Below are 14,636 nucleotides of genomic sequence, written 5' to 3' on the forward strand. Positions count from 1 at the left end.
TATGTAACAGAAAGCATATGGTGACTTAAGTCTGATCTGGAGGAGGAGGGATTTATGTTGATGCCCTCTTAGAATAGGTCACTAAGGCCTTTGATTTTTATAATACACCTGAAGCATTTTACTTCCATAGTAATTCACTTTTTTCAACACAAACTGTTTTTTTATGGTTAAAATAAGCGAATGTGTTTTTCTCGATTAGGCTAGTTTTGCCAGTGATTAAACTGGGTGTAGATCAAAAGCAGTGCATTTGCACAGCAGTTTGGAGAAAACCCTTGGAGGGATTGTGGTTATATACCAATGGCTTAATTTCCAGCTTGGTAAAATCCCTTCATTGCACAATTGCAACTAGTTCAGAAATCGCTGCAAATGCTGGTAGGCACCTGAATCACCAAATGTATCTGAGGAGATTAATAGGTCATTTATTGCTTTGGCCCCTGAACACAAGCAGAGTAACTTTGCCTTAGTGCAATGTGATTAGTTTATAATTTATATTTCATATATACAGGATAATTAAAAAAATGACTGAAAATATATAAAACTAACCATTAACATAGTTTTAAAACAAATGAGCATTGCATTACTATTTGTTTAGTAGAGAAAATAAAAGAGAAAAAACTTCAAATTCCAGTAATGCATTTATTTTTAATTTCCATCATACAGGACAGCTTTGCAAGCAAATGCAACACAATCAGAAAACAGTACCTCTGACAGACCTCCTGTGATTGTCACGGACAACAGCAGCTACTACATCATTTATATCTACGTGGGAGTGGCAGATACTTTGCTTGCCATGGGAATCTTCAGAGGTTTGCCCCTTGTGCATACGCTTATAACAGTGTCTAAAACTCTTCATCAAAAGATGGTGCATGCAGTTCTTCATGCGCCTATGTCAGCATTCAACTCTTGGAAAGCAGGTAACTGAGATGGGAACTGAATGTCTCATGTATGGGTTTTATTTCAATTAAATAGTTTTCGTTCTGTTAAAGGATACTGTTGCTTTCCATTTACGTTTTCAGATAAGCTGAATGTGAAAAGTTTGCCACATAAAGTAATTTGCAAATCTTTTAATGAACATTGGCTACATTTTAAGTGTGACTTATTTCAGCTGTCAATTCTGATTCTGAAATATCATCTTGTAAGTTAGAGAAAATTAACTGTTAACAGTTTGAGGCAATAAAATCAGAATAACTTCTAATGAATAGACTTTGTCTAAAACTGCAATAGAAAACAGATTGTCAGCTATGTGGTGACAAGGAGTCAGGTGTGAATGATAAATGGTACTTTATTTAATGAGTAGTCCTAGTAAAATGGCATAAAATATCAGTTGGTGTGAATAATGGTATGCATATTCAAATTTGGCTCTGGAATTGTTACAAAATTTGTTATAAAACTGGGGCAACAAGTTCAACCTCCCGCTGTACCTGAAATTCCCATTCCCATCCCCTTCTTACTGGTGTTTACCAGATTACAGCAGACATTGGTAAATGATGATGCAACATAGTGTTTCTCCTTCATTTTCCCATTATATTCTGTTGCTATCTTGTGATTAATACAGAAATTCTGTTCAGAAGCTAAGAAACTGGTATACAAACTCATACAAATGCTGATGTGTAAATTATCTGTGTATAAGCAGAGCTTGCTGCGTAAGGGTACAGACCTTATTCTTTGTGCCTCTGTTTCTGTCCTGTTTAATTATATTTCTTTGTTTTTATTACATTCTCAGTTTTTTTTTTTTTTTTCTGAGATTCCAAGAGCTGAAACAGAAGCTGTGGAGCCAAATTCCTCCCTGGGGAAAGAAACTGTAGCTCCACTAAACTGTAGTGGAATTGCTTGTACTAGAAAAAATCATGTGCTTATCATTAATATTTTGTATTCAGAAAATGTTGTATTTTTTCTTGAGGTAATAAATGTAGGATTTTTGCAGTGTTAAAATGTTTGACTCTTTTTTTTCTTCTCTTAATCCATAGGTGGTATGCTTAACAGATTTGCAAAAGACACGGCCGTGCTGGATGACTTACTTCCACTTACAGTATTTGACTTCATTCAGGTTTGAAGAATAAAAGTTCTAAATTTTGCTGTCTTATAGTATTGTAAAGTTTTAGTTGTACATCATGCAAGATAAATTATATTAATAAGAATAATAACAAGTGAATTTAAATCCCTCTTCCTTTTTTTTCAGTCTGTATATGTTTACATAGCTGCTTATCTTGTAAGTCAACTTCATTGTTTCTTTTTTTGAGCTTTTGCCTATATGTGTGCCTCCACTCTTTCTGCAAACCCGTTTTAGTACTCAGGCTCAGAAAGATTTTTGCCCTGCAGACTGCTACAAGTATCCCTGCTGCTGCCCGTATTCAACTTCAAAGGTGCAAAGGGGATTCCTTAGTTTCTTTCGGTTATCTTTTCTCAAGATTTATATTTTTTTCATTCTGTCCTTTGATTTCATTCAGTCATTTTCATGACTTTACCTCCTTAGCCTCTTCTGTTACCAGTTGCTAGCATCACCACTTCTTCTCTTTTGTTGAATATGTTCTTGTTTTTTTCTGTTCTTTTATCTTTTGGGGAAACGCTTCCAGTCCTGCCTTATTGGACAGTTTGACCCATGATTATGTGCTTTCAGCTCTTCAGTTGGGCAGCTCTAGTCTTCACAATTTTGACTGCCTAATTTTGTCTCTTATCCTTTGCATCTTTGTGGCTTCCCCTGAGTCTCTGGGATTTAAACTGAGTACATCAGGCACTGGATAACTATTTGTGATGGAGGAGAGCTTTAGATGACTCTACTCCTTGGAGGAATTTTACATCCCTAAGAGTTGTGATGTTGCAGACTTCTTATTTTTTTGATGGAAAGGCTTGTTTCCAGCATACCTCCTGGGAACCTCCATGCATTGCAAAATCTTGAATTTTGGTGGCCTCCCAATTCATCCCCACTCCAGAGAACATTAAAGAAATACAGAGATATAGGCAATTCCAGTGTTTCTGAAGGAGGATGCTTTTGTTTGCTCCCCATCCTACCTGTTCTGAGACTTTGTGAATCTGTGTGGATCCCAGTACTCCTCATTAGCATCCCACCACTAATGCTGCAACACCAGCTTTTCCTCAGACAGAGCTGGTTCCCAGAACATTTGAAAAATGAAAGCAAAAGCTTCCCTGGCCCCCCTGTTCCTCTCCACTTTTATTTGAGAGATATGCAGGCCCTGCACAGATTGCCTGTCTCCATCTGTGAGTTTGCTCTGCATTACAAAGCCTACCAACATGATGGTCTCATCAAAGCTGAGTCCCTTTCCTATATTTTTGTTTTAGTAATGGATAACTTTGACTCATGACTTTAAAGAGGCCAGTGCAGCTCCACATGAAGTGGTTCAGGGACATTACAGCTCTACTTCATGTCCTGCTGACATCACAAAGATTTGCTGAATGAGTAAAGATGGACATTGAGACCTTCTTTGAATGATTGATGTCATCTTTGGTGTGATCAGGATTCACTACTGTCTTATCTGGTGTGGCCATTTTGCTTCTGGTATTTTACATCTGCCACAGGGATGTTATTCCAAAATTATTTTAGCTAGTCTATCTCTATTTTTCAAACTCTCTGCAAGAAACTGAGTATTTTTTCATGTTTTCAAGGACAGGGAAAGTCCCGAGATTTGCCTTTACTGTTCTGATGCCTTTCAGAGGGTACCTAAGCTCTAATGTCCCATAGGTTCACCTTTGTGTCCTCAGTCTTATCTGCAGAAGCTCCTGAGCATGCATGATAAGCTGCCCTGTCTTTCCAGGTTCTTTTGGTGAAGATCATTGATCCTAACTGCTGTGTTGAATGCTTTTTACCAGTGTTGCCTCCATAAGGCATTTCTTCTGATCCTCCTTAAATTCAGACTTGTTTGGCAGCTTCACACTTCCATAGACTCTGCTAATGAACAATCAGATTCCTCTGTGGGTTCAGAGGAGTTGCTTTCTCCTCCTCTGCTGATTATTGCAAAGTCACAGAACGGCTGAAGTTGGAAGGGACTCTGGATCCAGGGCCTGGGACCTCTCCAGCCTCTCTGCTCAAAGCAGGATCAGCTGGAGCAGGTTGCTCAGGGCCATGTTGGATTTTGGATATCTCCAAGGGAAGAAACTCCACAACTTCTCTGAGCAACCTGTTCCAGTGTTTGACCATCCTGACAATAAAAATTCTTTTTCTTAAGTTTAAATGGAATTTTGTGCATTTCAGCTTGTACCCGTTGCCTCTCATCCGTTAGGCCTGAAAGCTCAGCAACTGGGGTCACTGTAGTGCAGTGCTGTGGTTCTTAACTGGGCTGCACGAGCCCTCCGCTGCCATTCCCTGAGCATATGCCAAGGTGGCTGGCTTGTGTGTTGCTTTTCGCTACTGCCTTTTCAGAGGTGTCATCTTCTGTTTGAATTTATACTTATTTTGTGTTTGGAGTTTATGAGATAGCATAAATTTTCATATTTAACTTTTTAGTGAAATAACTGTTGGACCAGCAGTGCGAACAATGTGGCAGCATGGTGGCCTTTGCAAAATTTGAGTAAATGATGAAAACGGGAATTAAAGCAGTCACTATATGACTGTGAAATCTCAAGTAATATGAGAGCTGTGTAACTTGGCTCAATATCAGTTGAACAATCTATTCACATCCTAACAATTAGAGATACAAGAGGTACTAAATTCTGCAGTTCGAAATAGAGTAAACACAAATCCATTCTTGCATTGCTACTGGCCAGTGCTACACAGCCTGCACAAGCATAACGCCGTGTCATCATGCTTTTAAGAGAAAGAAGGAAAACAGTGAAAGAAATACTTAACTAGTTCAGCTGGTATAGTATTCTTTCTTTGTGAACTTTGATGCTGCCGTTGCACTCCTCAGATTTCTGATTAAAACAACGGGTAGGAAATTTGGCACATGCTTACGTGTTCATGAAAGACCTCCGACTTGGATTACTGGGAATTTAAATTCTTCCTTGAATTTCTGTGGATGTAGTAGCAAAAGCGCCAACTGCAGGTTTTTTCTAATGTGAAATTAGTTTTGCTTTCCATCTGTTTCTTTGCTGACTGGTCACTTGCAGTGATGTTTCAATGTGATGTTCATAATTTTGTCCAAATTGTCCATTTTCAGTTGCTTTAGGCTGTTAAGTTTGCAGTTTGAAGTAGTTTTTGTTTAGTGCAAAACGTAACACTGATACAAAGCAGAGCTTTGCTATTCTGTGTACACTGATATACTTAATTTTCATTAGATTTAGGTATGAGACAAAAACAGTGTAAGTGCTTGAGGTGCTTCTAGAGTAAAGATCAAGGCCTGATTTAACTAAACCTGCCTGGAGCTACTGAGGAGGAGGTCTTATAAGAATGCTAGGCGTCTATGGTGGATTAAACAGATTAATTCTGGAATGATTTTGTTCCTATTATGTCATCTGTTACATTAAAAGTCTCTTTTCTTCTGAAACTGCTAATTTTTCATACCGCAAGTCCTCTTACAACTTATTTCCTGTCTTCTCATCAGGACAAATAATAGTACTAGTTTCATATGTGGGTTACAGTCCTGTGAGCAAGCGATGATGTACAACTTCCCACTTTTTCTGAGCCTCAGAAAAACAGCTTGGCCCAGAACCTGGAGGAGACTGGCACTCAAGCCCTGGCAGTGAGGCACACCTAGTCCAGACAAGAAGGGGGGCAGCACCATTAGGTTTGGGAGATGGCTGCAGATTTTCCAAGTGTTGTCCTTACAGTTTTAACTGGAGAGTGAGTGCCTGGCTGCCATTGGTTTTGGGTGGCTTCACAATTTAGAGGCCTGCAATACTCTTTGTACTATAGAAAACACTTCTTCCATCTATTAGAAAAGATAGAAGCTCATGCCAACAGGTTATGGATCTGGTCTCAGTTATTCATGATCTTTTCATGGAGTTTTGTTCTCAGCTGCAAATCCTACTTATGTTGGCACTTTATGTTTGTTGAAACAATACGTAGTTGCCATAGGAAGAAGATTCATTACCAATCTCTAGTCTATAAAATGACACGTTTACTATATCAATAGTATTTTTCTTTCATTCTACAGTTAATACTGATTGTGATTGGCGCTATAACAGTAGTCTCAATATTACAACCCTACATCTTCCTGGCATCAGTGCCTGTGATAGCAGCCTTTATTGTGTTAAGGGCATACTTCCTCCACACTTCTCAGCAGCTGAAACAACTGGAATCTGAAGGTAGGAGCAGCAAAATTGGTAGACTTCTGAATCCACAACAAGTCAATTGAGAAGTGATTCACCCTCTCACCTCTTCTTTGCCTTTTCTCTTGCAAGATACCATTGTCTCTGAGAGCAGAACACATACCTCCTTAAAGCCAGTGCTGTTACTGATCCAGCCCATACTGAGTGCTCTGCTGCCAAAGGGCAATGGAGAAGATCTTTTTAAAGCTGGGCTTTATCATCACTGCAGCTGAAAACAAATGAAGTCCTGACATACAGTTTTCTTGAGAGTTAATGTAACTTGAAAAGTTGTGGTCAGGCTTTGTAAATGCCCTATGAGTTTCTTGATAAGAAAAATTTAGAAAGGCCATATCTTGATTGCAAAGAATTCTTATTTCTGAAAAAGTTATTTGACTAAATTTCCTTCACTTCCCCCTGTTAAGAAACTAACAAGTTCCCAATAAAATGGAAAACCTCATTCTGAAGTGTGGGTTTGCAAATCAGGCACAGTGGCCTGGCTAACAACAAACTGGCAGATCCTCAGCAAATCCACCCTGAATCTTAAACACTGATGATCATCCTCCCTTTTACTTAAGTGTAATTCTGAAGTCCCTTAGATCTAAATCTAAATTTCTTTGATGTTCACGGGGATCCAGCATTTGGGATCCAACATCAGCTCAACACCTTTTATGTAAAGCAAGATCTTTTTAAAATTACCACAGCAGTACAGTTGAATCCAGAGCATTAAAGTATTCAGTGCTAAAAAAAACTTCACTTGATGGAGTTATCAGAATTGCAGGAATTAATTTTGGCTGGAGAGGAGCTGCCTTTCTCTTGTGGCATCTTACAGCGGGCCAGGAACTTCTCCAAGTAGTATGCTAACTATGAAGAATTAGTGTGATCCCTTCCTGGCAATACACTGAATGGAATTTCAACCCATTCATGCAAAGATTATTGTTGTATATCCTGTGCTAGGATTACTTCAGTCATGTACTCCAACAACTTATGTAAATTAAACACTGACAATAGTTACACTGTTGTGAGTTAGAGCACAGGGCTGTATATTTGTGTTATATCAAAAGTATTTGCTTATGAGTGTTTATGATATTTCTAATTTAAACACTTTACAGCTCGGAGTCCAATATTCACCCATCTTGTTACAAGCTTGAAAGGGCTGTGGACACTGAGAGCTTTTGGACGGCAGCCGTATTTTGAGACCTTATTTCACAAAGCCCTGAACCTACACACGGCAAACTGGTTCCTCTACTTGTCAACGCTGCGCTGGTTCCAGATGAGGATAGAAATTATTTTTGTTGTCTTTTTTGTTGCTGTGGCATTCATTTCTATCATAACTACAGGTACGGGAACTTTACTGCAGTACTGAAATGGAAGTTTTCTCCTTCCGTTTAACAGCTCAGCTTTAGAAAATTCTGAGGAAATAAGCTGTTGCAAAATGTAGCGTACATTGGAGTCACTGATTTAAGTGTGTCATAATAGTAAACACAATGTAATTAACACAGAAATTGCATGATTATCATCTGCAATCTGATGCAGAGGACTCATTGAAGCAATTAATTTGAAAATAGTATCTGAAGGGACAGAACTTTCTTGACTGTAATTGCTGTAAAAGTAATCTCATGTGTTTTAAACCACATTAATGTAACCACGTTAGTGTACTGAAAAGCTTGGATGTTGATTATCATCTGTATAACTCCAAGTTTTTTGGTAAGTAGAAGTTAATATTCCTCTCATTTGCAAATGACTGAGGCATGCAAAGTTGTAATGATCTTTTAAAGCCCCACCAATAGCAGAAAAAGTCATCCAGTTCTCTAATTACCAACCCACTGGCTCATTTCCAATGTGAACTTTTGCAAATTCCATTCAAAAACCCCTTAAAAATGGCTCACCACTTCTAGTAAACCCAGTGCAGGAATAAGAACCTTACTTGTATTCAAAATGCTGCTCCTGGCTGGCTGGGTGCAACCAGGCTCCAACAAGCAGAGAACAGGAGAATAATGTCCCCAAAAAGTTGCAATAATTGAGTTCTGTGGAAGAGCTCAGCAGGTTTAGCTACAAATTACTTCAAATACAGTTATTAATTCACCGTGCTTTTGTTAGGTGTGTATTTTGATTCTCAGGCATTATTCTCCCTCTCCTAAGGTTTACTGAACTTCATGTGTTGGATCGGGATGCAGTTTCAATACTGTGGTTGCTGAGGAACAAGAATTTGCTGATTTTATGAAGGATGGTTTTGTTTCTAACAATATCCAAATGTCATTTGGTCGTACTTCAGTGTCGCAAAGGAGTTATATAAAAGTGTACATTTTATCAAATATTGTATTGTGTATGAAATGATCTCCTCTGTTTCTTGTGTAAGGAGCTCTTCTGATTCTTAGAAAAAGAAATCCAACCGCACAAATGCTTCTGTATAAAAATATGTACCTACAGTACTTTTGTTATAAAGGAGACTTTTAGTTCCCTTAAAATTCCTGGAGAAACAGTATCCCCTGCTGTTCTTCCTATCTTTTACTTTGTGTGCTTAGTAGTTTGAGGTTTTTTTAGGAAAACTGGTTTTTGTCTTATTGTTTTTCTGGATATTTTATTGTAAACTTTACTGTTACAGGTAGTAGGTCCTTGGAACAACACTAAGTTCCTTTTCTTAATCTGTCAGTTTTCAGGAGGAATACTTTACTTTTATTGTTTACTTCTATAGCTACTCTGATAATGAGATGTCTATAAGCAAAACAGGAGGGAGTTTGTTGAAGAAAGCTGTAGGAGAAATGGAGAAATCATAGAAAGGCATTTGGCTTAAATTCTCAATTCCATTTAACAGATAGTGAGATTAAAAATCAACAGCGGGGTAGTTTAAATGCTTATATTGTATTGTATGAACTCTTAAAAAATATCCCTTGCTTGTTTCAACAGACAATTAAAGCAAAGGAATTTGTATCTGTACATTTGTGGAACAGTGAGGAAAACATGTCCTCTATTTGTCCAAGAAGTGAAAACGTAAACCAGTGCAACTATTTTGAATTTCAAAGTTGTTAGCTGTGGTGTTTTAGATTAGAGTCATTTCACTGATTCACACATATTGGAAAAAGGAGACAGAAATCAAGATTGCAGAGGCCTGATTCTGTTTACAGCTTTAGTACAAAGCTGTAATTTTTTTCTTCTGCCAAAGCAGGAATGCAGTTTCTAGTGAATTCAGTGCCAAAGCCAGGTGTTTAACTGATGATTAAGCTCTCAGTCCTTTGTATAGTTAACAAATCCATGTTTTCTCCATTAAAAAAATAGCAGAGAATGTGACTCTGCATTTTAAAATATTCATGCTAATTTTCCGGTTTTATTTGCTTTCTATTTGCATATAAATTAAATGTATTTTTCTCTCCACAGGTGACGGGCCAGGTAGAGTTGGCATTATTCTTACTTTAGCTATGAACATCATGGGAACCTTGCAGTGGGCAGTAAACTCAAGCATAGATGTGGATAGTTTGGTAAGCATAAAATGCACAGTGCTGTGCTTTCTTTTAAGGAGTTGCCTTATTTTGTTGATTATGGATGTTCAGTGAATTATTTTCAGAGCTGGATATCAGGCAAATGCATCAGAAGAGTTCCCCTCATACCTTTAATAGCAACCTACTGGCTTTGGCCCAGCACAAACTGAGTTTTTCTATGATCCAAAATTTGCCCAGACTAGAATAGGCAACAGCGAATAATTGCGTTTGAGAATTCAGATTGCAGATGTAGCAGTGATGAGAAAACTTGAAAAAAGTTTTGAAAAAAGGCTTGAAGTTGTTTTGTTATGATTATATACCTTACCAAGTTACATAACATACCTTACTTGGTCTGACTGAGGGCTTTGCACAGCAGATCATGATGGATGTTTTTGAGCTCCTTCTATGCAAAATCAATAGTGATTTAAAAATCTTTTCTAGACTCCCCTGGAGGTCTTTTTCTGGTTTTGTATAAGACGCCCTGTGACATAAGGCTTTAGAGTTTTACATGCTTACCCCTTAGTCAGTCCATTAGTTAGGATTGTCTTTAAAACAGAATATTTTACAAGGTTAATTCATCACCTATTTGTTGAGATATGAGAAGCAGACAGGAAACTCATAAAAGGATGTGTTTGTTCTTGCAGTTTTCATACTACTTTAGCTTAAATGGATGAAAGTTTTAGATGTTATTTTAAAATGTAAGCTAGTTCTCTCTTTACACTTCACGGATTCCAGAATTTATTTTAGACAGAATTCCTGTCTCAACATACATTAGTCTTATACATAAAAAAATAATTCTGAGAAAATGTTTTTCTCTTGCATCCAGTCATACCCTCTCTGAACCCTAAATGAGCTTCTCATGCCAACCATCTCAGTATTGGAAAACAAACGACTTTTACGGCAGATCTTGGAGACAATTAATCCTGTTTAGCTGAAATGAATTGTTTAAGAAAAATATAATTGGGGCAAATGGTCACAGTGAAAAAATATTTGCTAGTTTGACATATTTTTTTAAAATATGTGATTCAACAACCCTCATCCTGAAGGAAATCCTTAAGAGCCCCCAAACTGGGAATTAACCTCTTACAGCATCTAATCTCTTGTTTGCGTGTGTGACTGGTGATAGCCCAGCAAGCCGACTGCTGCCCAGGGACACATGTTTACCGTGTCCACCGATCATTTGGTCCTGACTCTTTCTTTGCTTGTTAGAACAGCCTGCCTCGAAGGGAAAGCACTTTGTGGAAAGGCTTCTTTGCTGTAACTGCAAGACACATCAAACAGTAGTTTTGTGACTGATAATGCAGTAAAACGTGCTGTTGGTAAGGCATGACAGTGACAGTAACATTTAATCAGCTCTCATTTGTAACTTCACCTTAGTCCTGTAAGGCATAGTGTGATCACTTTAGGTCTGTGTAGAATTCAGAGGGTGCTGGACACACTAGTGTTTTAATGAAAAACTTCTTTTTTAAAATACGATGATGTTAAAATGTCGTATGTTAGTAGCAGTAAGGAATTAACTCTATTTCCTCTGAAAAGAAAGTCTCAAGTTGCTTTAGATGTTTGTGAATACTTTTCTCTATATTAAGACAAACTACTGTACAGGAGCACCAGTTATACTCTATTAATGACAGCCTTTTAAGGTGCATCAGTTTGTAGGTGGATCCTCTGGACTTCTTTCCACAGTGGATAGCTGCCCACCCTTGTCCCATGAATTTTTAGGTAGCCCAGATGACAACCTAATAGATGTTGCTGGCAGGATGCTTTTCCTGACATTTAAAAGCTGCCTCTGTGAAGAAGAAAATAAGAACAGTTTCATGGTTTTAAGATAACGAAATCGCTTCACTGGGTGATGCAGCTGTATTATTTCCCACTCTTTGTTTTCTCTATGTTTAGCACTTCCCTCTTTAAAGACTTTCACAATTATTTGGTTACTGATGTGCTGCAAAGGCTTGCATGTGTGCCTGATCTGTACTCTATTTGGTTATACTCTGTTTTTATTTCAAGGGGTATTTTGAAGCTCCCCATAGGATTGGATGGGCTAGAACTGACACATCTCCATCTGTCTCCAGCTACAGATCTGCACGCACTGCTCTAGGTGACATCACTTTTGCCTTTCCTTGAGCAGCTGTGACATCTGTGCTTGCAAACCTGCACACAAGCATGCCTGAACATATAGTGCATTTGTAGGTGATAGTCTTTGGTTGTCATATAAGCTGGAGTTTTCTGCAAGTGGTTGAAGCCCATGTCTGAAGGCATAGCTGCTGCAATCAGTACATAATACTAAGCTTGTGCTGAGTCGTCGTACAAGATATGCAAGGTACAGGGCACTGGTGGAATAAATATGTGCAAAGTGACAGGAAGGCAGAACGGGAATTGGGATCATGTGAAGAAGGAAAAAATGTACCAGAGGAAATACTGGCCAAACAGATGGGCAGGTGGCAAATTGGACTTTATTCCATGCAATCTCCATCTTGAGCTTTTTGTGACACTGGCGTGCCTATTGAAGAAATCAGAGTTGTAGGTTGGATTTTTTTTACATACACAGATTTTCTCTTTGAAGCAATTTCTGTTGAACTGGTTTGGCTTTAACTGAAAAATCCCCATTGTCTTTTAATACCCCATAATCATTTCAGCATTTTGTTCTCTACAGCCCTGACACTTTATCTGCCTTGGTGTTCTGATTTTGTTTTGTTTTGTTTTGTTTTTAAAACATACGTGGTCACTCTGACAGCTATCCATTGTTTCATTTAAAGCTACAAGTTAGGCTAGATTTATCTTTTCACTTTGATCATTTTTGCTAAAATCCCTTTGCTGGTGTCTGGTCTTTTTCTTGTCCCTCCAGGCAGTCTTGTAGTATTTTAGATTTTTTTTCCTTCATAAGGAAATAGAAAATAAGTTTTCCAGTAAGTGCTGCTTTTACAGATAAGCATTGGCTAGTCCCAGTGGACTGTTCTACCACTTTATAAACTCTTCCTGCACTGGTGTATATCCTGCAGTAGCAACACTATAACTGAGGAGGATAGTTCTTTTTATCAGGGAAGGAGAAAATGCCATGCTTTTACTGTGGCCAAGATTACTTATATAAGGAGATATAAAAAGAATCCCCCAAAGAGATATTAAAACCACACTTAGAAAACCTCACAGTGCCCCACCCTGGATATCAGGGATGCTGAAGAATTAAAATAGTATGTGGTACAGAAGAGGACCAAAGAAAAAATTAGGACTGTGAAAAATAATGGTACTTTTGGAGCTGGTTTTCATTCTTTTATTTTCTCATTCTATTTCACCTGTTCAATTGGTATTTTTTATTAACAAGGACATGATCTTAATATTTTTTTTACTATTGTCAGCAGAATACTTAGAACACTGTTAATTTCCAGAGTTTAAATAGATTAAATACTTGACTAAAATCTGCATCAGAATGATGATTCTCAAAGTGAGGTGTTGGTCATCTGCAAGGGAACAGAATCAAGAAAAACCTGCTAGAACATTTCCTTTTCTGCCTGCAAAGCAGTGTGAGAAAGAGCAAAAAAATGAGTACAAGTTTGACTAAATATTTCATTTTTGTGGTTTGGAAGAAGAGTATATGTCCTGTAAGTGCACCCAAAATGTAACAGCAGAAGATGCAAAACCTCAGTAAAACTGTATGGTCCGCCTGCATTGACCCAGTTTTTGCAGTGACTTCAATGCGCAGGGGATTTTTACAACATGAGCCATTGGACCAACCTCTGAGCTGCACACTGTGCTTTCCAGACAGCGTGGTTTTGAGGAGGTGCTTGTGACATGGTCATTGCATACTGTGCGTGTCTGGTCTGGAGAGGGTAACCGCTCTCTTTCTAGCAGAAGAGGACAGAGGGCCTGATGAAATTAATTGTATTAGATTACTTGCAAAAGAATTATGTCTTCCACTTTCTGGAAATATACATTATATAATTGTATTATGAGTTCTCCTCCAACATTAAGAAGAGTTTAAGTGATATTAATGAGAAAGTAAATTAAAGAATTTGCAAGGTTATTAAAATCTCAGTAAAATACAATTAGGCAAAGCTAAAAATAGTGTATTATGCTCGAGACATTTTTAGATAAAAGTAGTAAATATACTCCTTGATTCTAAAGCATTAGTTAGAGAATGTGAATGTAGCAGGCATGTTGCTGATGGGAATAATGGACGAGAAACTTGCTGTCACCTACACTATACCTGTCATTATGAATGACAGAAGATTTCTACCTGTGAAAGGAAGAATGAATATCTTTGTAAAACGTTACTGACACTTATGCTACATTCTGCCTAGATGTAAATCGTAATGCAGATTACAGAACCAGGAAAGCATCCTTCTGAATTGATTTAAAATATTAAGCTGTCTAAAATATCTGCATATGTGATGTGACTGATAAATCTGTCAGGGGAGCTGGGACAGATATGAAATTTTCTATTGTAAGGGAAGGCTCTTTGTCCAGCGGGCTTCATAGCAGATTTTAGCTAGTGTATAAAGGTGGGATCTCTTGGGCAATTAGAGGGAATCCCCGCCTGTGCAAAAGTTCACAGCTCTTGACAAAGCTGAGAAAGACCTTAATTTCTTAAACAAATATATTTCTAAAAAGCTAAGATTTCTGAAAGCAGATGTACCATCAAACACTGATTTAAATAAATACATGTTGCTCATTATGGGAATATACTAGACAGACAGGAAGAAAATTGTCAGTCTGATCCAAGGTCTCCCTGTTTGTATCTCCAAAATGATATAGCATTTATATATCAACATGATGATGACCATGTCTTTCCATCTTGCAGAGGGATTGTAGTTGATAGACCTGGGGTTTAGCACACTTTTCAAAACTTTTCAAAACTTCTGTCACAGTTGTGTTTTGAGATACTGAGATGTAAGCAATTACCCCAGTATTTCCTTGCATATATATATATTTTCTTCCACATGGAAGATCCACATAACAGTATTTTTATCT

General features: G+C 37.8%; 1 protein-coding gene across 3 annotated transcripts in view; it reads left to right on the forward strand.

Moving 5' to 3' along the window:
- CFTR (CF transmembrane conductance regulator) overlaps nucleotides 1-14,636 on the forward strand; it is a 110,920-nt gene that overhangs the window by 76,153 nt on the left and 20,131 nt on the right. For all 3 annotated transcript variants that reach the window (XM_065048802.1, XM_021285419.2, XM_005500867.3), the window contains exons 17-21: nucleotides 661-914; nucleotides 1,968-2,047; nucleotides 6,048-6,198; nucleotides 7,311-7,538; nucleotides 9,574-9,674. In XM_065048802.1, the coding sequence (XP_064904874.1) occupies nucleotides 661-914; nucleotides 1,968-2,047; nucleotides 6,048-6,198; nucleotides 7,311-7,538; nucleotides 9,574-9,674 (814 nt within the window). The remainder of the gene's footprint in view (nucleotides 1-660; nucleotides 915-1,967; nucleotides 2,048-6,047; nucleotides 6,199-7,310; nucleotides 7,539-9,573; nucleotides 9,675-14,636) is intronic.

This window comes from Columba livia, chromosome 1, assembly GCF_036013475.1.
Source record: "Columba livia isolate bColLiv1 breed racing homer chromosome 1, bColLiv1.pat.W.v2, whole genome shotgun sequence".
Classification (NCBI taxonomy): domain Eukaryota; kingdom Metazoa; phylum Chordata; class Aves; order Columbiformes; family Columbidae; genus Columba; species Columba livia.